Source organism: Lolium perenne, chromosome 1, assembly GCF_019359855.2.
Source record: "Lolium perenne isolate Kyuss_39 chromosome 1, Kyuss_2.0, whole genome shotgun sequence".
NCBI lineage: Eukaryota > Viridiplantae > Streptophyta > Magnoliopsida > Poales > Poaceae > Lolium > Lolium perenne.
The window spans coordinates 220,423,316-220,449,949 of NC_067244.2; the positions used below are offsets into that span (position 1 = coordinate 220,423,316).

Below are 26,634 nucleotides of genomic sequence, written 5' to 3' on the forward strand. Positions count from 1 at the left end.
TAGCCTTCTTGGCATTAATGCATCTACTTGGATTGATCCTGTGATAAGTTCTGAGCAGTGCAGAACTATTACGTGTTTCGTGTGTTGGGTGGTAGATTTGTTTTGGCACGGCTCTATCTCCAGCATTTAAGCTCTCGCGAAAAGTTTTTTGCATATTGCAAGGCCAACTATGTTGTGTTTTATGTTTTATTTTACTCCCATGTTCGATTATTTTTGTCATGGTTCTAGCACAAAATTAAATTAAAACCACAAAAAATTATGAAACGGAGAAAGTAGTAATAATCTACCAGGAAAGACCAGTCAGAAAATATGACAAAAAAAGGTAATACAAACAGTAAAATAAACAAAACAAATTGGACAAACGAGATTATAACAATCTAGATCAATGCAACATATATTATAACACTCTCAAGATTTTAGATCTTTGTAAAGTACCACAAATATGGTTGTAAGTGACATTGCTTCTAAGTGTGTTTTTGGTAATTATGACAATTCTTATGGACTAATGTCTTCATTGAGTTTATATGAAGGAATACTTCATAGGTATTTCTTATAGTCCATGTGTTGGATTCACACAAGTGTAGATGCCATGAAGATAGAAGATATACCTTGGGTATTGGCATCAAGATCATCGATTTCAAGAGAAGAATATTGTATGATTAAAATCTTGAGAGTCTGGTTTCAAGAGGAGAATTCAAGATATGGCTCGAAGATGGTATCATGATAGTCTCATGAGTTGAGCTATGGATGACTATGGTTTAGAGCATACAGTGAAGTAAAGAGTTCACTATATACCTCAAGATGTTATGATAGAGCATGAGGACATACAATGTTGACCAAGACTAAGATGTTATGATAGAGCATGAGGACATACAATGTTGACCAAGACTAAGAGCGAAGATTAAATTCAAGTTGGTCAACACATGAAGCATAAAGATTGTACCACTTTGGATCATGTGATCGTGTCGATGATAAGCCTTGTTAATCATACTTCATTTACTGACCCACTATATATGTGTATTTGTGTTGTCTATATGGGTTAGATTAATCGAGAACTTAAACTTGAAGCTTGTCGTCCATTTGGTGATAATGGATTTGTGAAGATGTGCTTCAAGGTATGTTTCCCATAGTGGTGTATGGGGGAGAAATCTTGAGTCTTCACGAAACAACAATGATCCAATGAGGCATTCCGGCTTGAATGGAGTTTGAAGTGTTGTCATCAAGATCAAGCGTGCGCAAGCCAAAGTATGGCCTTGCTAGGTTTTTCTTTTACCGGTCTTAAGGTGGTTGTTGGGAGACCGGGTTATAGGATAGATAACCACACTACCAAGAGGGGTTTCGGTAGGATAACTTTATCACATCGTCTCAGGAATCTAAACCCTTTGCATACTTTGCGTCTCTATATTCTTATCTTGCTGCTTCTTGGTGTTTCTCTATGTGAGGTTCTTGAACTTGTTGCTAGCTTTTCAATAATCCCAAGTTCATCGAAAACGGAATCCGTATGCATCTTCTATTGCATTGTCGAGTTTGAAAATCTTTACCGTTTCTTGACGTCGAGTGGAGGCTCCCTCTCTAAAAATCATCTGAAAACATTCTCGGAGGAGTCTTAATATTTCCAATAAAACTAGTTTCACCTTAATCAGAGTTAGGAAACTTTGTCAAAGTTAAGTTCTTTTGAGAAAACTAGGTTTGAGAGGTTTCTGGCGAAACCAGCTACGCCGACCCCTACGCTGGTCTGACCGGCCGGGCTCCATGTTGTGACCGCCGGATGCCTATATTGTGCGGCTTTTCGGCTGCGGGTTGGCAGCCTGCCGGTTCGTCCGGCGCACAGTCCGGCCCGTCGGTTGGCCTGTCGGTTCGTCCGGCGCACGACCCGGTCTGCCGGTCCTGCCGCCGGTCTGTCTGGCGTGTGGCCCGGCGCTGCCGATTTTGCTGCCAGTTTGCCCCACAGGAACCCTCCAAACAACTAGTTTTCTCCTTTGGACTATAAATAGCCCTTCTTCCTCCTTGAGGAGGTAAGGTCAATCATTATACTTTCTCTCTCTCCTACTCCATCGTTGAACCTCAAAAGCTTGCTTCTTCTCCATTCCCTCCCATGATTCTTGCATCTTCTTGAGGGATTTGAAAGAGGAGATCTAGATCTACAATCTCCACCAGTCAGTTCCTCCTCTAAGTGAGAGGAACTCCTGAGATCTAGATCTTGGAGTCATTTGTGGATTTCCTCCATTGCTCTTCCTCTCTAGTTTCTCCATAGTATTTGTTGCTTTGGTGGGATTTGAGCACCCTCGGTGTTCTTGCTTTTGCATCCTTGCATAAGTGTTGAATTCTACATTACGATTAGTTCGAGTGAGAGACCGTGAGCTTGTTACTCTTGGAGGGGTTACCTTCTAGTTGGCTTGGCGGTTGGTATTCCGATGACCTCTTCGTGGAAGGTTGTGAACAAGCACGGGCTTTTCCTTCGTGGAGATTGTAAAGTGGTTGTGCAGCTTGCCATCTCCGAAGTGGAGGAAAAGCTAACCATACGGGAAGGGTCTTTGTCCTTCGTGGTATTGATTTGGAGAATAAGGTAAGCCTTCGTGGCGTTCAAGAGACCTTAGTGGTAGCCCACATCTCACCAACGTGGCGTACCTCACTTCATGTGGGGGAAACACGTGATTACATCTTTGTCTCCGCGTGCCTTAGTTATCTCTATACCCGAGTTTACTTTGCTTGTGATAGCCATCCTTCTTGAAATACTTATATCTTGTTATCCCTTGTGTTCATATATCTTGAGCATATCTTGCTTAGCTTTAGTTGATGTTGTTGCACTTAGTTGAGCATACAATATTTAGGTTTTATGCTTGTAAAATAAACTTAGTTTAATTTCGCGTTCTTACAAGTCAAATCCATAATAGTTTTAACAAATATTCACCTCCCTCTAGGTGACATCTCGTCCTTCAAATGTTGTAAATCCGCTATAGCTTATCTCTCCACATAGAAATTTCATGTATAGCCATAAGCCTTTATATTTATCACGCCTCACCGACCTTATCTCATTATCTACCACTTATTTAAGAATTAAGCCTAAATCATTTGGTTAGGGAAGTGGATGCACAAACCAGCTAGACAGGTTTAACTCCTCTCATGCGTAAATTTGGGTTATTATAAAAAATTACTCGCTATAGGGTCTTCCCCACCTCTTTTATTTTTTTAAAAAGTCCACGCTCATTACCTGATTTTGGCAGCCACTATTTCCGAGGGGAAATATCAAGCCTCCCCTCTAAATCCTTTTGGCTCCAATACACTCATAACCTCAACTTTCTATGGTTGTGGGATAACACCTCCACACTAAATCCTTTTGGCTCCACTAAACTCATAACATTACCCCTAATTTTGTTGGCGATCGGATTAAACCTCTCATCTACATCTGGTTGGGTCCAATAAACTCATAACCCTAATCTTTCACACCATGCTTGCAACTGTATTGCCTCTGTCATCATCGTTGCGGCTGGACAAACAAGGGATTTTTAGCCTAGAAATTGGAGTGTGAATGAACTGCAAAACAACAAGGAAAATATTCATTGTTATTTTCTTTCAAATGTGCAAATGCACATTGTTATAATGTTATTCATGGACTCATGGTTATGCAACCACAAATGTGGCATCGCGACACGGAGGCCCTCATTTCTCCCTCCCTCCCTCTCTTTTTTTTGCCTTTCTCTTAAGAGTCATCCACCTCTTCCTCGCTCTTTTTCCTCCCCTATTTGGCGGCTCCATCTGCCGGAGATGGTGGGGAGGGGTGATTGTACCCATGTGTATTATTCTAGTGGTAGATCATTTAGGTTTTGGCCTGAGTGCCAAGTTGGTATTGTGTCGTTTGAGGTTTGTTCTGATGGATTTGCAGAGATGCTCTTGGTGGAAAGCGGCGGTGGCGATGTTGCTTGCAGAGCTCTGGTGGTCGGAGCCCTTATGCACCCCCGATAATAAAGATCGTGCACACATCTCCTAATTGTAGAGATCTAAGGGTTTCTCGGCTTCTTCCTTGTGGTCATGGTGATAGAAGGGAGGAAGAAGGGGAACATAAGGTTTCTCGATCTAGAGTTCGGTGGGGAGTGTGCGTTGGTGCGGTTGCACGCACAGTGTAAGCTGCATCTGCTGGAGTTCGCTAGCGCCGGAGCTAAGTAGCTAACCTTGGCGAAGGTAGCCGCTCCATGCCTTCATTGGCTTTTAGTCCTCTGCGTGAGGATCTTCTTCAACCTCAGCCCAAGAATCAACGTCCAACGACGCCCCAAGTGGCAAGTTCCCCGGTGGCGACAACGGCGCTCGGTGCTGGAGGTCTCAGATCGGTGGCGGCGACCAAGGATAGGATTGTATTTTCGTGAAAAGTTTAGGGTCATGGTTGTAACTTCAAAGCGCTATGTTGTAATTTCCTTTTTAGGGGGTTTTATATAATCACGTATAGATTGTTTACTACATCTGTTCCAAAATAAATGTCACGATTTTATCTAGACACGGATATCTATACACATTTAAAATAGATATATATCTAATAAATCTACAACACTTACTAAAACAGAGGTGATTATTTTTGCTAATTAACGGAGGAAAAAAAGTTTGAAGACTTTTTATAGTCCCTCTGTTCATATTATCTAAATTCAAATGTATCTATTCATTAAAATATGTCTAGATACATGTAAATTTAGACAAATTTACGACATCCATAACCATTTATGGAGAGAGGTAGTAGAAAAGATCCAAGAACCAAACGGCACCATAAAAACCGGTGAAGGAACTGAGAAAAGAACTAAAGAAGGGACCACGACAAAATAACGGAAACGGGCCCAAAGTGTTTTTTTTTTTTTGAAACATCATATATTATAAAAAGCTAGCAAGCCGCCTCATTAAAAACCTTCCAGTCCCCTTCGGTACCCTGGTAAGGAAAAGAGTGCGTCTGAAACTTGCTGCCCCAAAGATTACACAGTAGTTACATCATCTAGGAGAGTCAGATCTTTTACAAGCTGAGGCCTAAGATAGTTCGGAGGTTCATCTATCCAATGTCCCGAGGCGGAAGCATTGGTGCGCCTAGCTAATTCATCCGCTGCTCCATTTGCTTCTCTTGGACAGTGGTGAAAGATAACTATTACACACTCGCTAGCTAACCTTGCACACTCTAGAAGAATTATCGCCGCTGGGCCTAGAAAAAGTTCAGCGCTGTTCATAGCTTCAATTATCATCAGACTGTCCGAGTTCACCATCATACGGTTACATCCCAAGTTTAATGCAAGCTCCAAACCGTGCTTCAGCGCTATCGCTTCTGCTGAAAGTACATCCTCAGTGTATGCAATGAACTGGTTACTTGCTGCAATGAAGAAACCCTTGGAGTCCCTAAGGATAGCTCCAGTAGCTCCCATCTTGCTATTCTCGTCATAGCTTGCATCAACATTAAGTTTAACCAGCCCCTTAGGAGGTTTTTCCCATCCATTCTTTCGGATTCTGCCATCTCCCTTTGATCTTGCGGCTGCTAGATAATTCGCTAATAACACTGTTATTGTCATTGCTGATCTTAGGGGTGGTGGCACTTTTTCTCCTTTAACGACTTGTCTTCTCTCCCACCAAATGTACCACGCGCCCACCGCTACCAGAGTCTGCAGATCCGGCTGTCCCATGACAGGTGATGATCGGCGACCTGAGCCTATGAGATACTCCAGAGAAACGGGCCCAAAGTGTACTGTAGCCACCGAGACCACACGTTGCAGCACAAAAAATCAGGTCGTATTCCGAGGTCCGAGCCCGCGCTCCACGTACTCGTTTGGGCGCTTGCCGTTTGGAGAGAGTGAGCGGCGGCCGGCGGGCGAACAGAAAGAAAAAAAAGGTGCGATGCTGCCGCCGTTGCGCGTCGGCCGCGCCCCTCTCCGCCGCCTCAGCCGCCTCCTGCTCGCCTCGCCCCAAACCCTATCGCTCTGCTCCCCTAGCACGGCCACGGGCTGCGGCGGCGGCGGCATCTCGCCCCATGTCCTGATGCTGTCCGCTCGTCCCTCGGCGTGCCGCGGCGGCGATGGCTCCCCTGCCGCAACCGCAAGGGCACCCAGCGGCGCCTCGTCGAGAGGCTTCTGCGCCCGCGCGGTTAGCGTGGACGACGAGGCTCCCTCCAGCTCCGCGGCCGCGGCCGGCGGCGTCTACGATCTGTCCGCGCCTTACCTCTCCGTCCGCATCCGCTGCCGCAAGGAGGACGCTGTCAGTTATTCAGTACCCCGTCTTCACCTATTGTTCAGTTTCCATCAGAGTTTTTGCCTAACAAAAGATTCATGTGGCGTCGTAATCCAGGATTTGCTCTCCGAGTCTCTCCTGTGTTTTGGCGCCTGCTCCGTCACCGTGGACGACATTGCCGACGCTGCAAATCTCGACGAGGTGAATACATTCTCTGTGCATTTTGCAATCTTGCAACCCGAGTTAGTGAAAATTGTTCTTGCTATTCATGTCTTACTTGCTACAGACGAGGCACGAGATTTGGTCAAAAGTATCTAATGCGTGCAACCCTCGTATGCTATGCAGATCTCCATAACAACCATATTTGCGTACGGTGAAAACGTGGGCTCGAGCGTTTCCAGTGCGGCAAGATCAGCTGGTCTGGACTACAGCCCAGTGTATGAAACCTCTGTAGGAAAGCAGTGTGATTGGGTGACACTTGTGCAGGTTACTACTCTTTAGTACTGTAATTCTTAGGTCTATATGCTATACAGTTTTCATATACATAATCCGGCGAATTTTTTTTAAATAATACACTTTTTAATATTAATTCCAGAAATAATATTCGTTTTCAGCTAATTTCAGAAATAATACACCGTCCGGGTGGGGGAACCCGAATTTACAAAATCGGGTTTGAGGAGCCCGAGACGAGGCGAATCTGCCGTGTCAGGCCAATTTCGGGGTGCTCCTCCCCGAAGCGTGGGTGTCGGCCACCGAAGGCCCGTGTCGGACTGTCCCCTGGACAGGAGCAGATGCTGTCGGGGCGGAGATTCCCGAGGCCGTAACTTCGGGCACGCTGAGCCCGAGTCGGGCAGGACGACCCCGAATCGAGGCGATATTAAATGCGTCGCGCGCGCTGCTGCCTCGCCCGAGCGCTCTGCCCTTCTTCTTCCTCCTTCAGCCTCAGTTCATCTGCTTTCTCTCTCTCGTTTGCTCTTTGGCCAGCAGCGTTTTCTCTCATTGCTGAGCAATTTGTCCAGCCATTTGCTGTAGTTTGACCACCAAAAGCTGTAGAATCATCTGATCTATACATGGGTTAGATTTTGAAGCATTTTGGTGGAGGTGTTGTTGGTGGTGGTGGTGGTGGAGGAGCTGGTGGTGGTGGTGGTGGTGGAGGAGCTGCTGGTGGTGGTGGAGGAGCTGCTGGTGGTGGTGGAGGAGCTGCTGCTGGTGGACGAGCTGAGCTGCTGACGGAGGTGTTTGGCACGCTTCAAGGGTAAACCCTAATTCCTGATTTTAGATCGTGTAATGATGCATGTTGCGTTCGTTAGCTTCGCAGATTAGTTACTGAAATATGTACCGGTAGAAAGTATTTATTTTAGAGTGTAGGTGCTAGATTTTTTTGACGAGTCTGTAATTTGTATAGGTGAGCAGATATGTCAGATAGAGTAAAATTCGTTGTTTACTTCGGTCATGGCACGGTCCGAACAACTCCGATGGGAGCTGATCTGAGCGAGTTTCAGTGTGAGGATTTGCATCTGACAAACCCAAAAACATGGCGAGTTAGTCGGTTGAAGGAGTGGTTGACCGTGAATTTCGGGCTTAATCCCGAAGCATACACTCGTTGGTGTGCATGCTTTGTGGAGCGACTCCGATGCCCATTTTCTCGGCGGTTGAAGCCGATTGAGCGGACCTCTCGGTGGGTGCACCGGTTGGAAGCGTGCGGCGCTAGGGAACTCACCCCATCGCCTTAATGCTTCCCGAGGCGAAGGTGGTGAATTTCCAAGAAGGCGAGGGTGCGTTCCATCCAGCCAGCAAGCGATCAAAGTTCGATGCTTTGGCGGCAGCAGTTTCCAATCCGGCAGAGTAGCCATGCAACAGGTGGTCATGACGATATCGTTGAGCTTGAAAGCGTGGACGAAGAAGAAGAACAGATGCGAACATGATGGACGAGGAAGACGAGGATGGAGTGGACAATGAGGTTGACTCAGATGAATCCGGTGGATCCGATACTTCAGATGATAACGAAGAGGCGGATCCGATCCCCTCTTCTTGGAACCATGATTTGTCGGAGGCAATGATAGTCGATGATCGGCACGATTCTGCCTCGGGAGTACGACATGAACACCATCTCGGTTGGTGCTAGATATGCCGACAAGAGACATCTCAGGAAGCAATCACTCGGTGGGCAATGAACACGCAAAGGGTATTCAGAACCACCGTTTCAAGTCGAAATTCTTGACGGTGGTCTGCAGCGATGCTAGATGTCCATCAAGGGTGCATGGGTACTGTCCGAAGTATGACACAACATGGGTGGTGAGCGACTTCGTGCCGCACACATGTGTCCTTAAGAGTATGTTGAAGGATCACCGAAACCTTACATCCACTCTTATTGCTCGCACTTTGTTCTACAAGGAGATTGTAGAGAATACAAAGAATGGGGGTTAAAGCCATCCAGAGAAGAGTTCACCTTCAATATAAGTATGTAATTGAATATGGCAAGGCATGGAGGGCTAAACAGACGGCCTTTGGAGAACAGATTCGGGACCTTCTATGATGCTTATGACGGTGTCGTCCGTCTCTGCACACATTGAAGGACCGGAATCCGGCACCCATGTGGACATACAAGACTTTGTGATACCAGAGTTCCCTAATGTCGGGGTTACGCACGGGTGTTTTTCGCATTCGACATATGCATCGAGGCTTTCATGCACTGTCGTCCGGTGATGTGTGTAGATGGAACTTTTCTAATCGGGAGGTACAAGGGATGATTCGACAAAGCAATTGGAGTGGATGGCAACAATCGATGTGTGCCTCTCGCATTTGCATTTGTTGAGAGCGAGAACACCGCTAGCTGGTTATGGTTCTTCAGCGGTTAAAAAAATCGATAGTGAAAGATCGCGAAAATGTGTGTGTGCTACATGACAGGCATGCGGTATACTTGCGGCTATCAAGACTACGGTAGAAGCCGGACTGATGAAGAGACGCCATGGCAGGATATGCAGAGTAGGTGGTGCATGCGCCACACGGGGGCCAATTTCTTCTCGCAGTTTAGGAGCAAGGGTCTTATGAATCTGTTCAAGAAGTTGTGCAAGCGTAATCAAGAATGCAAGTACACTTTTCTCCGCGGCAAGCTGGATGAGTTCACTAAGGACCATGTGCGGCACAAAGTTAGCCGCCCGAGCTGCATTAGTAGCAGCTCATGCAAGCAGTGGCACAGGTGGTACACGAGTTCCAGAGGGCCCCGAGCCAGATCCTATTGGGCTATGTGACCTGCCTGGATTTGACCCACCCAATACTAGAAGGAGGCCTGGACGACGGATTAAAAATTTTGCAGAGTGGATAGAGCACGAGCCATTAGAAAGGTGGTCTTTGCTGCATGACACACATGGAGCTAGGTATGGTGTGATGACTACCAACCTAGCTGAGTCATACAACTTCGTGCTTAGGGGAAATAGGGCATTGCCGCTGACAGCCCTTGTGGAGGGTATTTTATATGGCACTATGAATTATTTCAAAGAGAGACGGGAGTTGGCTTTGAACCATATGCTTGAAAATCCAAACACTCCTTACTGTAAGGCCATTATGGAATATATGGATGTGAAGATGGAGAAGGGTATGTCACACACTTTATTCGGCCATCGGTAATCAGGAAAGGAGGTTTGAGGTGCGCTTACCAACCGACAAGTTTGGTTGTGTGAATGCGGTGAGAACACATGAGGTCAGAATTGGAAATGAAGAATGGCCATCGTGTGAGTGCACATGCAACAAACCGAGGTTGCTTCACCTTCCATGCTCCCATGTGCTGGCAGCTACCAGACAACTAGGGCTGGACTCAATCTCTTTCGTCTCTCCATATTACGCGAAAGAGGCTGTGCTGCACACCTGGACCGGCGAGATGGTCGGATACAGAGTTGTGGGAAATTTTACTACGGTGATACCAAATGAAAAAAAGTGAGCGGGAAAAATTGGCGGGAGATTACGGCGGGGGTAAAAGGCGGGAAAAAATTGAGCGGGAAAAATTAGGCGGGAAACAATAATACTAAAACAGAAATGAAGATACATTGCAGCTGAAATAAAAATAGGATTTATCACTAAAACGGAATTTAAGATACAACGACACTACAACGGAATTTAAGATACAACTGAAATTAAGATACATAGCCAATACGACACATCACACTACTTTCCCTGCGTCCACCGTGGCCATTTTCCAGACTTGTCGCCGCGTTCTTCTGCCGCTTGCGCTTCAGCAGCTCTTTCCCTTAGTCTCTTCCTTTCCGCTTCACGAGCCTCCTTGCGAACCTCTTCGTCTGCAAACCTACGTGCAGCCTCATCATCCATCCTCTTCTGATTCACCTCTCGGTTACGAGCTTGTTCCGCCCTTAGTTTCTGTATCTGCCTCTCTCGCTCTGCTTTCTCATTAGCACGAACCTTTTCCCAACGCTTCTCCTCAAAGAACGTTGCCCACGCACGGCGCTGTTTCTCCTCAACCTCCTCGCGCGCCCAATCCGGCTGCTCCGTGTCTATCCAGTGAAACCATTTGCATAGGGGCGGGGGAGACTACAACACAAACAGTAAGATTAAATCAAATTCACAAACAAATTTAAGCCAACATACAATTATGTCGAAACATACCGGCGGCCTGGTGGACGACGAAGCTGAACTACGGGGTGGATCATGCTCATAGCTCGCACACATGAAAAATTTCATGCCGAACTGGTCGGAGAAATCCTCCACCTGCTTAACCTTAGCAACACGGCCGCACCAACAACGCTCCGCAGTCACACCCGGGGGTAAACTTGCAGCCTTCGCCTTCACCGGCCTAAACTCCTGGTCAGAGCACGGCACACTCATGATGGCTAAGAGTGAGCAAACGGGATAAAATAGAGATACAAGAACTTGTGCAATCCAGAGTAGCGATGCCTGCTTTTATAGGCAAAAATTCGACAGTGTGGCGGGAAAATTTAGCGGGAGATAGTGGCGGGAGATGATGGCGGGAAGGAGTGGCGGGAAGAAGTGGCGGGAAGGGTGGCGGCAAAGGCGGGAGGGAAACACGGCGGTGCGAACGCGAAAAGGCGGGAAAATTTCGTGCTGGGGCAGAAAATCGGGTTCAATAAACCCGATTTATTGAAGTCGGGTTCAAATTGCCCGATTATTAGGTATCGGGTTCAACTTGCCCGATTTTCAGAAATCGGGTTCAACCACCCCGATTACTGCTTTTTTTATTTTTCTTTTTCCATCACGGCGCAGAAGGCGCAGAAGAATCTTATTTTCGGGTTCCCCAACCCCGATTTCGTAATTTCGGGTTCCTCAAACCCGATTTCGTAATTTCGGGTTCCACCACCCCGACGGTGTATTATTTTTGAAATTTGCTGAAAACGGCTATTATTCCTGGAATTAATATTAAAAAGTGTATTATTTAAAAAAAATTCGCCATAATCCGCGAGCAAAGTCATTGTAGCTTTCGCTCTCAAAGTTGCGCGCACGCACCTGTGCGAGATCCACTTCACTGCAATACTTCATGCCGCAGACACTGTGATTTTGCTTGGCAGATACTTGAAAACAATACTGTTATTTTTGCAGGAATCGTATGAGTCTACTAAAGTTATCGATGGCCTCTGGATTATTCCTAAATGGAGAACTCCCCCTGTATGTCTGCATGCATCATGCTGTTTCCTTTTAGTTTCTTCATAGACAAGTGCCGTTCATGTTTATCTGATCATTTGTTTGAGTATTTGAACTGAGAATTACTTCATCATGTATCATGTTCGTTTTTTTTTTCATTCACAGGATCCACAGGCCACAAATATAATCATCAATCCAGGTCTGGCTTTTGGAACTGGGGAACATCCCACAACTAAGTTGTGCCTTCTATTTCTGAAGGAAGTGATTAAAGGGGGTGAGCGTGTCTTGGACTATGGAACAGGCACCGGAGTATTGAGTATTGCAGCTCTGAAGGTATCATGTATTGGTGCTCTCCTCTTATTATTGTTTACTACGAGCAATTTTTAGGAATAAACTGCAGTAGTATGGAGGGGGAATCATCTTTGGCTCATAGGTGTAGATGCACCCGTTGTCTAAAAAGTATATTTCAAAATGTCTAAAAATTCCAAAAAGAAATTCTGGGTGTACATCTTGACATTCTATGTTCACACACTAAGTTTCGCAAAGAAATTACAATTTTTATGGCCTGTGTAAAAAAGAAAAATTTCAGTGATTCAAAATAGCCTTTTACGTTACAGTTTTTTTAATCTTTTTTACATAGGCCACGTAAAATGTCTTTTTTCCACAAACTTTTGTGAGTGAACATAGAATGTTCAAATGTACATCCGGGATTTTTTCTTCATAATTTTTCAACATTTTACAATAAACTTAAAATGCATTTTTCTTAATAGGTGCATTTAGACCTATGAGTCAAAACACTGTGTCCTGGTATGGAGTACCTTATATCATATAGCTCATTGTTGGCTTATGCAATGTAGATGGGCGCAGCTCTATCCACGGGGATAGACATAGACCCTCAAGCTGTAGCATCTGCTCATGAGAACAGGTTGCTGAATGGTATGGATTCGAACAAGATGCCAGTTTACTTGGTACCAGCGGGCGCCGAGCCTTCATCCTTCTCAAGCAGCATTGACAAATCAGAAGAGAGAAAACCCAGCAGTGACCCTGAGCTGAAGTCCTCAAAGGGTACATTCGACATCGTTGCAGCAAATATACTGCTGAATCCCTTGCTAGAGCTGGTCGAGGACATAGTTGGTTATGCAAAAACTGGTGGAACAGTTGCTGTTTCTGGGATATTGTGTGAGCAGGTAAATAATTTGATTACTTCCCAAATTTAACAGCCATTCAATTTTAGTTTCCTTAATTATGATGATTCTCTCCGTATCTCAGTTTGGTCTCATCTAATACAGGTTCCAAAGGTCGAAAAGGCTTATTCCAGGTACTTGGATATTTTGTCAGTATCTGAAATGGATGGATGGGCCTGCCTTCAGGGAACAAGAAAAGCGTAGAATTTCAGTTTTCTTCTCCTATTGTAAAGGCAGATCACCCTACTTTCTTGACTTCTGAGAGATTTTTTGCCATAGAAAAGGAGAGTTGTTTTCCCTTCCTACCTGACTCAATTTGGTTGAATTACTTGAATGTTGTTGAACTACACTGTATATTGTTTTGAAGGCATGTTTGACAATTCTTCCAAGGAATGACTTGTACATCACTTTCTGTCGTGTGATAAGAAAACGCGTGTTGTTCAGTGTATGGCTGCAAGGCAAGCAACCAAACAAATTTGTTGGACGAATGTAGCATTTATTTATTTTTATGCCCACCATTTTTATCATTAGCATAACATGATGAATTCATGAGCGAACGTGGCGTACATACAGCAGTATTAGGATATCAAAATCCCAGCTGAAACCCAGATAGATTTCCATAATGAATTCAAAGACTTTGGCAGGACTAGTTGAGGGTTTCAGACCAACTGCAGATGCTAGAAAGCATTGTTAGTACAACTAGCAAGCAAAAGGCATAACATATTCTTCTCAGTACAAGCTGTATTGGTTCCTGTCTTCATGGAATTCCTGAAGACATGTGAACTTGCTGAAATCAACGTCAGTGCGCTCTGATAACACCCTTCTACTGGGACACAAACTATGCATGAATCAACATGTATCTTTCCAGAAAGAAACTGTGCATTATCAATAGAGAGTATGCTTTGAAGTCCTTTGCCGAATCCTGTAGAAATTTCAGTTAACAGCCCGCCATTTTGGCGTTCAGGTTATCTGAATCCTTAATTTTTCTTGTTATCTTCCTCTACTTCACTCCTATGTCTAGTGTACTGTGCTTGTACTATCCATTTGTGTTTGCAGAAGCAATCCCATCTAAATTTTACTAGGAATCTTGTGTCTAAGGAAAGGCTCTATATCATTTCCAGATTTCAAGCCCTCTTCCTGCTCGGCGAGAAACTTTGAGAACTCCAAAACTTTTGCCTCTCTGCTCTTTTCAGGGGGGCTACTGAGAAATGGGATTGATGACGGTGCTTTTGCCAGCGCCCACACTGACGAGAGCAATTCATTGGGTTTGTCGAACTGCTCCAAAATTGTGGAATCCTCATTTTCTGTTCAAAAAAGGGAGGAGGTTGAAAACTCATATATACCTGGCTCTGAAGACAAAAAGAAAAGATGATCTGAACAAAAATAGCTAGGACCTGAATACTTGAAGACCATCTCCAAAGATTTGCAGGGGATGCTGAAATTTAGACGAGGTATTGTGCTCCCACCACCATGCTTAGCATTGCTGGATATGGTAAGAAGAAATAAGATGACTGTACAGCCAGGCATACAATCACTAGAATCAAGGATACTAAAGAAGTAGGTCACTGTATGCGTGATGCAGGAAAATTAAGATGACGTTAGAAGTTAGGTTTCAAACGGTACATATTCAGCACAAAAATTGGTAACTGGTACGACTCGTATGCAATTTGACAGTGGTATCCATTCTGTTGTATAAAAAAGCTTGTTTATACCTTGTTATTAGCCCAACCATTTGACCATGCGAATTAACAAGAACACCACCACTAGCTCCAGGATGAACTGCCGCTGTTGTCTGCAGCATAACTGGCATGTCCATATTGTCAGTCTCTGAAGTGCTTGGCAGCTGAGAATGTTGAGCTGATGGGATTTTGATAACCTTTGAGACCACCCCAGAGGAAAGGGAGGAACCTAGACCTGCAGACAAATACTCAAATATCAACTGTGTAACAATAGAAATACCTGAGATATGCATGCAATAAATTGAGAATCAAAATGCATTAAGCCCATTTTGAAAAATATGATTGTGAGGCTTATTACCTGATCGAGGTCCAAGAAGGCCATGCCCAATAACATATACAGACGAGCCTGCTGCTGGACAAACAAATTCTGGTCTAATTGCACACAATTCAATCGCAACCTTTTCCATTTGAAGCAAGGCAACATCATGCGGCCCCTTGGAGACGAAAACCACACTAGCACTGTACCATGTCTGTTTCTCCCCATGATCCAAACGAACAGATATTCTCTTCTCTCTTTTAAAACCCAAATTAAACAATGAAACCTCATGCTTAATGTTATCTTCATTGGACAATGTACATTGTTGTGACTGCAACAGTTTACTTTCTTCTTCAGGGAGATATTCGCCCGCAAGTGAGGTGGTTTTGTTTTCTAAACCTAGAGGAGAAGTTCTCCCAAATCTCCAAGGTTCCAAAAGATGAGCATTTGTCAGAACTAATCCATTCTTGTTAAGGAGAATACCTGAAGCCCAAGATGTATCACCGACCGTGACAAGAACAACTGAGGATATAGCATTTCTGACTGAAGGAGGAATGCTATACAGGTTAAGACCATTGGCTGAATTAGAAATAAGCCTCCTATGGTTATCCATGCCACATGATTCAACTATTGTACTGTCTGCATTATTGTCATCAAGTAACTCATTTGATACTTGCTCAACTTCCTCGAGTTTGTTGCTGCTCCATGCAGTGCATATTCCATCCCATGTAATCACAAGCTGTCATACAGATAGTAAGTTTACATACTGTTCTATGTGCAACAATCTATTACTGACACCAATAAACTCACCTGAACTTGTATGCTATTGCCTCTCTGTCTTAATGGTTTCATCAGCATCCCCACAAGACAAGAATTTTTGTCAAACACTGGAGCACCTTCCATACCTTAAAATATTTGAGAATCTGTTAACAGCTGATGTCATAGTATGTCCTAAAAGAGACAGTGACATTTTTATACCAGGAAGACAGTGGATATCGGCCATCAGCAGTGAGCTCCTGACAGTGCCTGGCGGTAAGCAATTTGCAACAGCACCAACTGATATACTGCTTAAAGAACAACAATGATATTATGGATTAATCTGACAATACCTCTTTGTTTTTGAATAAACATGACATTTTATAGTAAATGAATGCATGCATGTCTTTCCAATTGACAACTAAGCATCACAGGTTCATAGAAATGCCCTGAACAAAATTAGACAGTCTCTGCTCTTCAGCATTAGTGGATGTACAGAGAAATCATAAAGAGCAACACTTCAGAGTTTAGTATTATCTCCATAACCAGCTATGTAATGCCATGAAGTTTTCAACTGTTTGGAGTTCAACATTACACTGATCAATAAGATAAACTTGTATTTAACTGAAACTGCCTGATTGAACTTATAAACACACTAGGTGCATATGATGACAAATGGAACTAAAGCAGTAGAAACAATATTTACCTGTTGAAGAAATGGAATGGTGACAGGATGCCAAAGGGAGACCCTACTACCAGCAGAGAGTCCCCTCGCTGTGGCATCGGTGAAACATGGATATGTCTTGCATTCTGATTGCATTGGCCAAGATCATGAATTCAATAAGTACACCTTGTAATTCCGGAGGTGCTACAGATCAATGAAATGAAAATGTGTCAGATGATCCTTACATTTGATGTTAAGGCTGAAACTCCTAATATGGCAATTCTTGTGGCTGACTTGGCTAACATTGATGGCTCCACTGACTCAGCATACACATTCTTCCTGTTGGACTCAAGGGAAGACCGGCCATCATTTTCAACCTGATAATTGTTGATAGTTGTAAGTATTTCATCGCTACAAAATCAGGACGGTAAATTTTAGCTCGATCAATAGAAAACCTGCTTCTGATTGACATCAGCCAATGACCAGCCAACATCCCATGATGAACTTCCAATAAGCGAACCATCATATGTTAACAAGGATAATACAGAATCAGCAGATGCTGGGACATCAACCTAAAAAAAGGAAACAAAGTTGCTGAGCTGATGATTAATCAAATCATATCTTCCGTGCATAATGTCATATGAAAATATCTAGAACCTCATAAAATAATCAAATAACTAATAGCAGTTCTTATTTTAATTATGAAGTCTAAGTTGATGTTCCTGAGCTCCAAGAGTACCTTCTGAACCCAAAATACTACAAACCAGTCCTTTTCTATTCACATATGCAACTTTACTGAAAATGGTACGAACACTGCCCATTCATATAGCACGAAAAAAATATGTACAAAGTTTTAAACTGCTTCACGGCAAAAGTCCCAACTAGCACTAGAATCTGGATAAACAAAAAAGAGTAATACTAGTAACTAGGAGAGTGGACAAATGGAGGCCGAGCTACAAGTAGCCCTTCATTTTGAAAAATTCAGAAATCATAGTTTTAAGATTCAAAAAATTCTGAAAAAAATCTTGGATGTAGCCAATGATGGCATCTACAAACGCGTAAAATCTCAATGTGAAATTCTTAGTAGTTTATGCTACAAAAAAAATGACAAATATGTGGATCTGAGAATAGTGAATACTGCACATTTCAATACTACAAAACCTGCCAGATTTTTTCATTTTTGTGTAGTTTACAATACAAAGAATTTCACATTGAGATTTTGCATGTTTGTAGATTTCATCATTTTCTACATCCAGAATATTTTTCCAGATTTTTTTATAACTTAAAACTATGATTTTCGATTTTTTGAAAATAAAGGGCTACATGTAGCTCGGCCTCCGTTTGCAGATTTCGGCATATATTTTCACAGGGAAAGAAACACCTACCATCGCAAGTAACTGAGCTGAAAGCCACTGTGGAGCACCAGAATCTCCATCTCTGATGTACCCTGATTCCTCACGCTGCATATGCCAGGACAAGTTCAGGCTTTCAGGAAAATTTTCCTAAAATTCACTCATAATGGATATCCCCTGTGTAGTTCTTCAAATCCCATAATTAAGCACCGAATGTTTTGTACTCTAATCCAATACCCTCTAACAACATTGTGCCCATCGATCTGAAGATCTAATAACCCAACAACTATGCATCAATCTACATGTCTGCATTAGTCTTTACTCCTATGTGGTGATTGACAGCTTGACAAATTTTCAGTAATGTGGATTCGTATTTCTTCTAAAATAGGCAATGAGAAGGGTAAAGTGTGGAGGCAATGCAGTACTAGTGTCTAGTGTAACACCATAACAGCTGATGTTCCTTACCTCAACTAGCACATCAAGACGCGCCTCCGGTACTAACCTCGGGTGCAGTTCCTGCAGGAATGGATCATCAAGCAACGGAAACCTCAGCACCAAAATCACCCCAATTACACAGGCGTGAGTACGAGGCGCCGCGACCAACCTCGCTGGGGCTATCCCGCTGCTCCGCGACCAGGAACGGCTCGACGAGCGACGCGGCCGTAAGCGCGAGGCCCCCGGCGTGACCATGAGCCGCGCATACACGGCTTAGAAGTGGCGGCGGCTCCGAGAGGGCGCCCGGCGGCAGGAGGATGGCCGACGCCGAGAGTGTGGTGGACCCCGACCTGGAACCAAGCCAAGTCACGATTGAGCTCAAATTTCGCGACGAGGTGGACGAATCTGGGGAGGGGAGAGAGCGGCCGCGTACTGGTGGAGGTGGAAGGCGTGGCGGCGCATCTTGACGGCCTTGGGGTCCTGCAGGAAGCGGAGAGGAGCGTCGCGCTAAGCGAGAAAGCTCGGGAAACGCTGGTACGGGAAGAAGAGAGGAGGGGAGGTGGAGCTGACCGGACCGACGATCCGAGCCATGGCCGAGAAGCTTCGCACGGCGGCGGCGATCTCCTGCGCCTCCATGGCGCGCGGCCGCGGGGAGCCGGCCAGCCGGGGAGGAGGGGACGGCACGGCAGCGTCTCCCCCTTGTTGCCTTGCTTGCTCTCTTCTTCAGAATCAGTTTGCTGTTCTTTTTTCGAGAGTACGCGACAGCCTACCACTATACGCGACCGCGTACCACTATCTATATACACTGTATTTTCATTTAGAAGAAGTTGAATTATGCACAAGGTGATGATTTTTTGAAGGGGACAATCAAAGCATCGGACCAGCGGACGTTAATTTGGTGCACAGGAGCACCAGTGCTCTTGGTTTTTAAAATATTTGAAAATTATATTTTTATGTTTTAAAAAATCATTAAATTTATTACATAAATACATACACATGTCCTGAATACTCGTGCGAAGGTAGAAATTACGTTGTACTTTAAGCTAGAGAAAAAAAACCAAATTTGTGGATGTTTATAGGGCCATATATTTGTGAGAAATCTGTCTTTTTTATATAGCTCAAAATACACCATACTTTTTCTCCAAAATTCTTACCGCACCTTCAAAATGTTTATTTGTGTGTACGTATTTAATTTTAATTTTTTTTTAAATCCAAAAAACATGGTTTTTAAAATTCAGGAGCAATGGTGCTTATGTACATAAAACACTTTCCACGGACCAGCAAAATACATTACCCACTCAATAACCAATACCAGCCTCCAGCATGGTCATTCCAAAAGGTACCTCGTTGCTTCATGTCGCAACCTTGATATGAGTTAGGCGAGTTCAGCAAAACATGCGGTGCTTCCACTCCTTCTCCAAATGCTGCATAGATGTATATAAATATTCCACTAAGGTGTCACTTTTTCTCTTTTGATTCGCTCGGTACCATGGCATTCCACCAGTCTGAGATACCTCAAAAGAGGAGACATTTCGATGAACTGGCGTGGCTTGGACGGTCCACATCTGCTTGCTCCACAATGCCTTGGAGAAGGGGCATTCTTTGAAAAAGGTGGACTACCGTCTCCTTTGTGCTAAGGACATCTCCTTTGCCTTCGTCGTGATCGGAAATGCGTCTCGCACCACCTCCAACGGGACGACGTAAAGTGATCGGGCCGTCCGTGAAGACGCAAACCTGGCCCAAATATGCGTCTGGGATGCGTCTCTGTGGACGCTCGGCGGACGCGGAAAGTGTCCGCTCGCGTCTGGCGGACGTTTCGTCGGGCCCGCCTGGCAGCGACCCTGCGTCGATGCGTCTTCTCAAACGCGCCAGCGACTGGCATCGCTGCGTCGCTTCGGCAGTCTGCGGACGTTAATGGCGATGCCTCGACTGCCGAGCGGCCGCCCACCTCCGCCAACCACGTTAATGGCGACGCCACGCGTCCCGCGGCCACCGCATGCCGTCGGCCTATATAAAGGGGGCGCGCGTTCTTCTTCCTCATCCACTCCTTCAAAAAAACCCTAGCCGCCACAAAGCTCGACCGAAGCGCCGCCTAGGTGTTCCTGCGACGCAGCCAGGCCCGTGAGTAAGTCCATGGCCGGTCCTGGTGGCCAGCGAGGCGGTCGAGGTCGCGGCCCTGGGCGCCTCCGTGGCCAGGGCAGGGGCCGCCGTGGTGGAGCATCTACGGCCCCACGCTCGTCGTTGCCTGCGCCCTCCTCGTCCTCGCAGGAGGAGCGCTGCTTCGAGTTCCTCCTCCGCATCGACGACGACCCACTCGGCATCAAGCGGCTCCCGGACAAGTTTGCCGAGTTCGTCGACGGTGTCGAGCCGGCGCAGTTGCAGCTATGTGTTAGTTTGTGTAAAATCATGTTTCAAAATGTAATATTTGAAACTATGTTTATATGTTTAAATGGAGAAGAGGAAAAAAAAGAAGAAAAAAATGCGTCGCCCCGCTGGAGCAGCCCCAGACACAAACGGACGCGCGGACAAAAACAGTCATTTTAGCGTCCGCAGGGCGACGCAAACGGACGCTCGCGGACATTAAAATGCATCGCGCCGCTGGAGATGCCCTAAGACATAAAGGGCATATAGGATCGTGGGGTCATCCACGAAGAACAAGCCTATCTGTAGCAAGGATGTTTAGATGTACATGCTAAAATTTATTTTGGAGTTTTTGATACTTCGAAATGTATTACAAGGTTTTTGATACTTCGAAATTTATTACGAGGTTTTTGATACTTCGAAATGTATTTCGGAGTTTTTGATACTTCGAAATGTATCTGTAGCAAGGATGAAATGGTACTCTGCAAACATCGAGCCATCTAGCTTTTTTGGAAGAAGAATGAAGTTGGCCATGTTTACGAGGTTTGCATAGTTTCCCCTCAAATCTATCAATTCCGTTATGGCCGTGAGGTCAACATGACTTGAAAAAAATCCCCAATTAAACTAACCGAGGCCACACCTGAAGGGAGCGAAAATACCACTTCCTTGATTTTAGATTTCTCAAAGGTGGCATCGAGTTAATTCACTGAGGTTGTGGGACTCGATAACAATGTTCTCCTAATCGAGGGTGGTGGTTCGAGGCACTGGAGTTCCCAAGTGATCGTGAAATGTGATAGTAGGTCATGTTCTTTGTGGCCGCGAGTGATAGATGTGGCTTCCCCCCACTCTAAGGAACTGGATGACATTCTTTCGTCTTTCACCATTAATCGTGGCATGGAACTTCAACTGCAACAAATCCTCACAGAAACGAGCATATGGACACAAAGGCGAGCACTTGGACACATCGACGAATCACTAACGCGGCGCTGACCGCACATGCGAACGAGCACTCACTTGACTCCTTCACTCATCTAAACTCCCCGATGAACTATCTTGATGAGACTCCCGACATCACACATGGGTACCACCGCTCCCATCAACGATCATCCACGGCCTTATGATCGTTCTGTCGAGCGTCGATCGTCCCGCCCCGATGCGCTAGTCGGGCCCCCTCCCCAGGGCAAGCGTGGATTTAAATCGCGAAACTCACTTGGATACCAAGTGTTGGCATTCGTCGACGGATCGATAATAGTTCCTCCGTCCAGTTGTGACATCCTTTTGGTGAACGAAGGGTGTATGAAACCTGAGAAACACACAAATACTACAGGGTGCAGTCATCACATCTTCTATCACCCCCCCCCCCCCCCCCCCCCACACACACACACACACACACACACACACATACACATCATCATCAAATCTTGCGGTAAGGTGCAGGACATATGCATGTTAGCTAATGAATACTACTTCCGCTAATTTAAAATAAGTGTCTTACTTTTTCTGCATATGGATATCTACAACTAAATAAATATAAAATAGATCCACATCTAAACAAAACCGGAACACTCTAATCATACCTTGTACAAACTTGAAAACTAACTAAAAGACTTGCACTTGACTCGGATACGACTTGTTACTTTTTTTTCAAGCAACGAATCGTGGCACAAATTAACCGACGGATCAAGAGCCCTCCCAAAAGACACACGCAACCGATAGCGACGTAGAAGAGACACGCCAGCCAGATGCTGTGTGAGCCCACGGCGGCGTTCGGGGCCGCGCCGGGCGCCTGCGCGGAGCGGGTACCAAAGAAGCCGTACACGTACGGCGACCCACCTTTTTCCTCGCCAGTACCGGCCGCCTCACCGCCTCCGCCGGCCTCCGCCACTTCGCTGGCGCCGGCTCCAGCGCCGCCTCCATGGGCCTCCCCCACTTCGGCTACGGCGCCGCCTCCACCCTTCCCAGCAATGCCTTGGAACTGCACGGCCACGCAGAGCAGCGTCAGCAGCCGCAGCGCGCAGAGCCGCTTCGTCGTCGTCGCGCTTCTCATGGTGGTCTTGGTCCTCCTCCTGCATGCACTCGTGCCCGTTGGCGATTAGATGGCCTCTCTCCCTCTCGCTCGGTCGGCCTTCCCGGCCGCCGGGCTGGTTGTTGCATGTTATGTGGAGGTGGATCGAAAACGAGCGGACGGGGCTTTGCCCGCTCCCAAAATTTGCTCCTAGCCGTCCGTGCTTCCTCTTTCCATTTTACCACGTGATTTCAACGTTTTCATTTTACCACGTGACATAGTGCAAAAAATAGACCTACATTTTACCGTTTTCATTTCACCACATGACATCAAAATAGTATTCAATCATACAAGGTATTTGCCGGTTTTAAAAAACGGATCGAACTGTCGGTTCAACCGGAACCGGAGCCTTGGCCGGTCCTTTGAGGGCACTGGACCGTTTGCGCCAAGCGGGACAAATGGAAAAAACTACGGCCTAAGAGCATATCCACGGCGGCTCCGATAGCGTTTTGGGGGCCGGCGTGGTTTTTGGGCTCGCACCGGTGCGCTCCAAACGGTGCCGGCTAGTTTTCGAGCCCAATAGAATCTCCGGCATCCCCGTGCCGGCCCCTTCGCGTAGGGCGTGAATCGTGCGCGCCGGCGCCTCGCGACACGACGGTTTTCGCGGGTGGGGACTGTCGTTGCCTATTCGACGGTACCTCGGAGGAGGGATCGTCACGAGTGGGAGAAGAAGTAGGGGCCATAGGGCGGAGGTTCCTCGGGACGGTGGTACGCGATTTACCCAGCTTCGAAACACCTGCTCGAAGACAGGGCCTACTGCTGCTTGTCTGGAATTATGTGGGCGCTTTCGCGTTGTTACAATGAGTTGTGGTTGTGCCTCTAGGGCTCCCAGGATCCGGCTTATAAAGGCGCACAGATCTAGGGTTTACATGGAGAGTCCTAGCCAGAATACAAGTTGCCAAACTACGGTACAATATCTTGCCGTGTACGTCAAGGATCCGCCTTCCATCAAGGCCGTACTAGATCCGGATACTTCATGGGCCTTCACGGATCCGGCCTCCTTCGTAGGTCGGTTGGGATACGGCTCCCTGCTCCTGGGCTGGACTTCATCCTTCATGATCTACAGCAACTGGGCCGCCCGATGGGCCACATGCCACATCACCATCTGTGGGCCACCCGGGCTTGCCGGATCTAAACTATGCCGTTGATATACCCATAAAGTATACCCACAACAGGGACACTTTGTCAGCGAGAGGACGCGATGGTTCGCATCGGCCACGACGCGGGAAGGTTGTTCGTCGGCGTTTAATGGTCTCCCGCCCGGGAACCGAAGCTCAAAAGTATGTCCAACAACAGCCTTCGCGATGGAGGACCCCAAAATCTGCTCTAGGGATGTGCTGTCCAAAGTAGGCATCATCGCTGCGCCGGTGACAGAGCCCCCACCATACTGTTCTTCCAGTCGTGGGTGTCGTAAGTCAACCCGGGTGTATTTCCTCTGTGAGCCATGCGGCAATATTGAGCATTCGCAATAAGCCATTAACATCAAGAAGAAATACCTTCCGTTGATGCCTTTAGAAGAAAAATATTGAGACGAGTTTTATTGCAATCAATTAGAAGAATATATAAGAATAAGTGTATTTCGTAAAAAATCTTATTTTTTTATTTAGACCTTCTTTATATTTAGGTTTATCTAGTTATCGATAGTATATGTCGACTCGAACTCGAATTTGATTGCCTTCTATACTTCACAAGCGGTGTCAGGTTGCACTACTAGAAAAACCCTAATCAGTGGCACACCACATATATATGCTCATCGGTGGCACCACATATGTTGAGATTAAGTAGATCTAGACTGAGAGAGCTTCCCCTTACTTGCCTATCAACAAAATTAGGTTTAACACCTTAATTTAGGTGAATGAAGGACTGAAAATGAGGTGAAAAGGAGGAGCAATACAACCAGATCCAGATTTGGTGGGAGGTGGTGAAGGGTGTTGGGAAAGTGTGTGGCATGTGCGGGAGGGGGTGAGAAAAGCAAAAAATGGTCAGAGGTTATCACTGGCGTACCAATGCTATCACTGGTGCGCCACTGCTAGCATGGCACCAGCCCTTGCCTAGGCTCACCACATGTGCATAGTAGTGGCGCATCTTGTAATAGTACGCCACTGGTAAGTTGCCTAACTATAAAAGGCCATGGCCCACCCCTCCCCAAGTTTACACCCCTTCCCAAGTTTATCAGTGGCGCACCCTGATAGCAATGGCGCACCAATAAAGGGTGCGCCATTGGTAAGCTTAGGGAGGGGGTGAACCATGGCAGATACCTAGTGGTGGCGCACTACTGGGCCGGTGCGCCACTGCTACCTTGCCCATCAGTGGCCGCACAAGAAAAATGATGTGTCACTGATGGTTTTCTACGACTAGCCCTTTTTCTAGTGTTGTGTGCATGGAGGAGAGGATGCGCCTCTACCAACAAATTGGAGAAGACCAAGACCGGGCATCCACTAGCCAAGCAAGACAACATCATTTTGTATGCGCTAATAATTGCCATCTTTTGTGACGTGGGATCTTTTAGGGAGAAAACCAGAGCAGAGCAATGTGTTGTGGCGTATGAGGTGAAAAAGACACAAATGAGTTGTTTTAAAAACTTCAGCACAAAATAGACCACATCTAAAAATATTAAAAAATGGCTTTTTTGAATGACACCCTCGACTGGAACGCCATGGTAGATAGCACGACACACATCATCGTCGTCGCAGCAAGATCGTCGCAACACCAAAACCAATCAAAATGTAAGTTTTATACTTTTTTGCTGCTAATATCACACATGCATCCATTTTTAACTGTTCTTTCTGAAACCTCTGATACAGCTAGCACACATGCTGACATGCACTACGGCAGAGCTGGGCGTTGCCGTGCAAGCAAATTGCTCGGCAAAGGGCAAAATCTGCTCGGCAAAGGCTTTGCCGTGCACTCTCGCTCGGCAAAGGCCGCTCGGCAACGTTTCGCCCGGCAAAGGCTACGCTGCCGTGTGCCTCGCCAAAATTGCACGGCAAAGCCTTTGCCGTGCAACCAACACTTTGCCGTGCGCCAGCCCATGTTGCCGTGCGCCAGCTTGTTTGCCGTGTGCTACCACTCCTCCCACACGGCAAAGCATGATTTCGAAATTAAAAAAAAACACGTCCGCCACCGCACCAGATGCGTGAGCAGCCGCGTTGCTTCCGTCCCTGCATCGCTTCGCTTCCGTCGACCGCCGCGTCCGCACCGCTAGACGCCACCACCGCTCGGGGCTGCCATGTCCTCGCCGCCGCACGCAAGGCCACCACGTATGCGTCACCACGCGGAGGAGAGGGAGGGGCCTGACCACTGCATCCGCACCGCCGCACATCGACCGCCGCGTCCGTGCCGCCACACGTCACCACCGCGTGCGGCCGCCGTGTCTAGGCCGCCCGCCAGGCCGCTGCCGGACATCGACCACCGTGCCAGGCCGCCGCGTCCTCGCCGCCGCGCACCAGGCCGCCGTGAGCAGAGGAGGGGCCGCCGTGTCTAGGCCGCCGCACGCCAGGCCGCCGCCGGACGTCGACCACCGCCGCGCCATGCCGCCGCGACCTCGCCGTGAAGCAGCAGGCCTCCATGTCCACGGGAAGAGATAAGGCGTGGTGCTGGGAAGAGATAAGGTGGGCGATGGGAAGAGATAAGGCGTGAGGCCGCGTGCTGTCCACAGAAATAGAGAGAGGGAAAAAAAGGAAAGGAAGAGAGAGAAGAGAGTAGAGAGCACGGATGGGTAAATAGATCGCGGCCCTTCAACACTATGAGTCAACGGCGCCGAGGCACGATCCGCGGGATTCCGGTTCAACCAATCACGACGCAGAGCTTTTGCTGTGTACTAAACAAGCACATGGCCCATGGTCTTTGCCGTGCAAACCATCTGCGCACTCGGCAAAGGTGTCTTTGCCGAGCGGCTTCACTTTGCCGTGCGCAGTTATTTGACTCTGCCGTGTCATCTGGTTTTGCCGTGTACTTTGCTTCCTCTTTGCCGTGCACATTTCTTTGCCGTGCGTTTAGTCATTCTTTGCCGTGCGATTTTTCTTTGCC

The 26,634-nt window shown here is 46.5% G+C and overlaps 3 protein-coding genes across 3 annotated transcripts; 1 reads left to right on the plus strand and 2 right to left on the minus strand.

Annotated features, from left to right (window-relative positions):
• Window positions 1–5,780: 5,780 nt before the first annotated feature.
• Window positions 5,781–13,379, plus strand: LOC127327338 (uncharacterized). The gene is made up of 7 exons (XM_051354115.2): window positions 5,781–6,213; window positions 6,304–6,387; window positions 6,532–6,672; window positions 11,752–11,817; window positions 11,959–12,126; window positions 12,651–12,980; window positions 13,083–13,379. The coding sequence occupies exons 1-7, from the start codon at window positions 5,857–5,859 to the stop codon at window positions 13,179–13,181; spliced, it is 1,245 nt and encodes a 414-aa protein (XP_051210075.1). The 5' UTR covers window positions 5,781–5,856; the 3' UTR covers window positions 13,182–13,379.
• LOC139833489 (uncharacterized) lies at window positions 10,237–11,566 on the minus strand. The gene is made up of 2 exons (XM_071823784.1): window positions 10,804–11,566; window positions 10,237–10,728 (listed from the first exon to the last, which is right to left on the minus strand). The coding sequence occupies exons 1-2, from the start codon at window positions 11,020–11,022 to the stop codon at window positions 10,348–10,350; spliced, it is 600 nt and encodes a 199-aa protein (XP_071679885.1). The 5' UTR covers window positions 11,023–11,566; the 3' UTR covers window positions 10,237–10,347.
• A 176-nt stretch (window positions 13,380–13,555) lies between the features above and the next one.
• On the minus strand, window positions 13,556–18,943 carry LOC127327336 (glyoxysomal processing protease, glyoxysomal). The gene is made up of 14 exons (XM_051354114.2): window positions 18,750–18,943; window positions 18,613–18,659; window positions 18,349–18,529; window positions 18,210–18,260; window positions 17,778–17,852; window positions 16,848–16,964; window positions 16,638–16,769; window positions 16,435–16,538; window positions 15,951–16,036; window positions 15,783–15,877; window positions 15,015–15,711; window positions 14,690–14,891; window positions 14,372–14,460; window positions 13,556–14,281 (listed from the first exon to the last, which is right to left on the minus strand). Exons 1-14 carry the CDS (start codon window positions 18,813–18,815, stop codon window positions 14,046–14,048), a joined length of 2,178 nt encoding a protein of 725 aa, XP_051210074.1. The 5' UTR covers window positions 18,816–18,943; the 3' UTR covers window positions 13,556–14,045.
• Window positions 18,944–26,634: the final 7,691 nt, after the last annotated feature.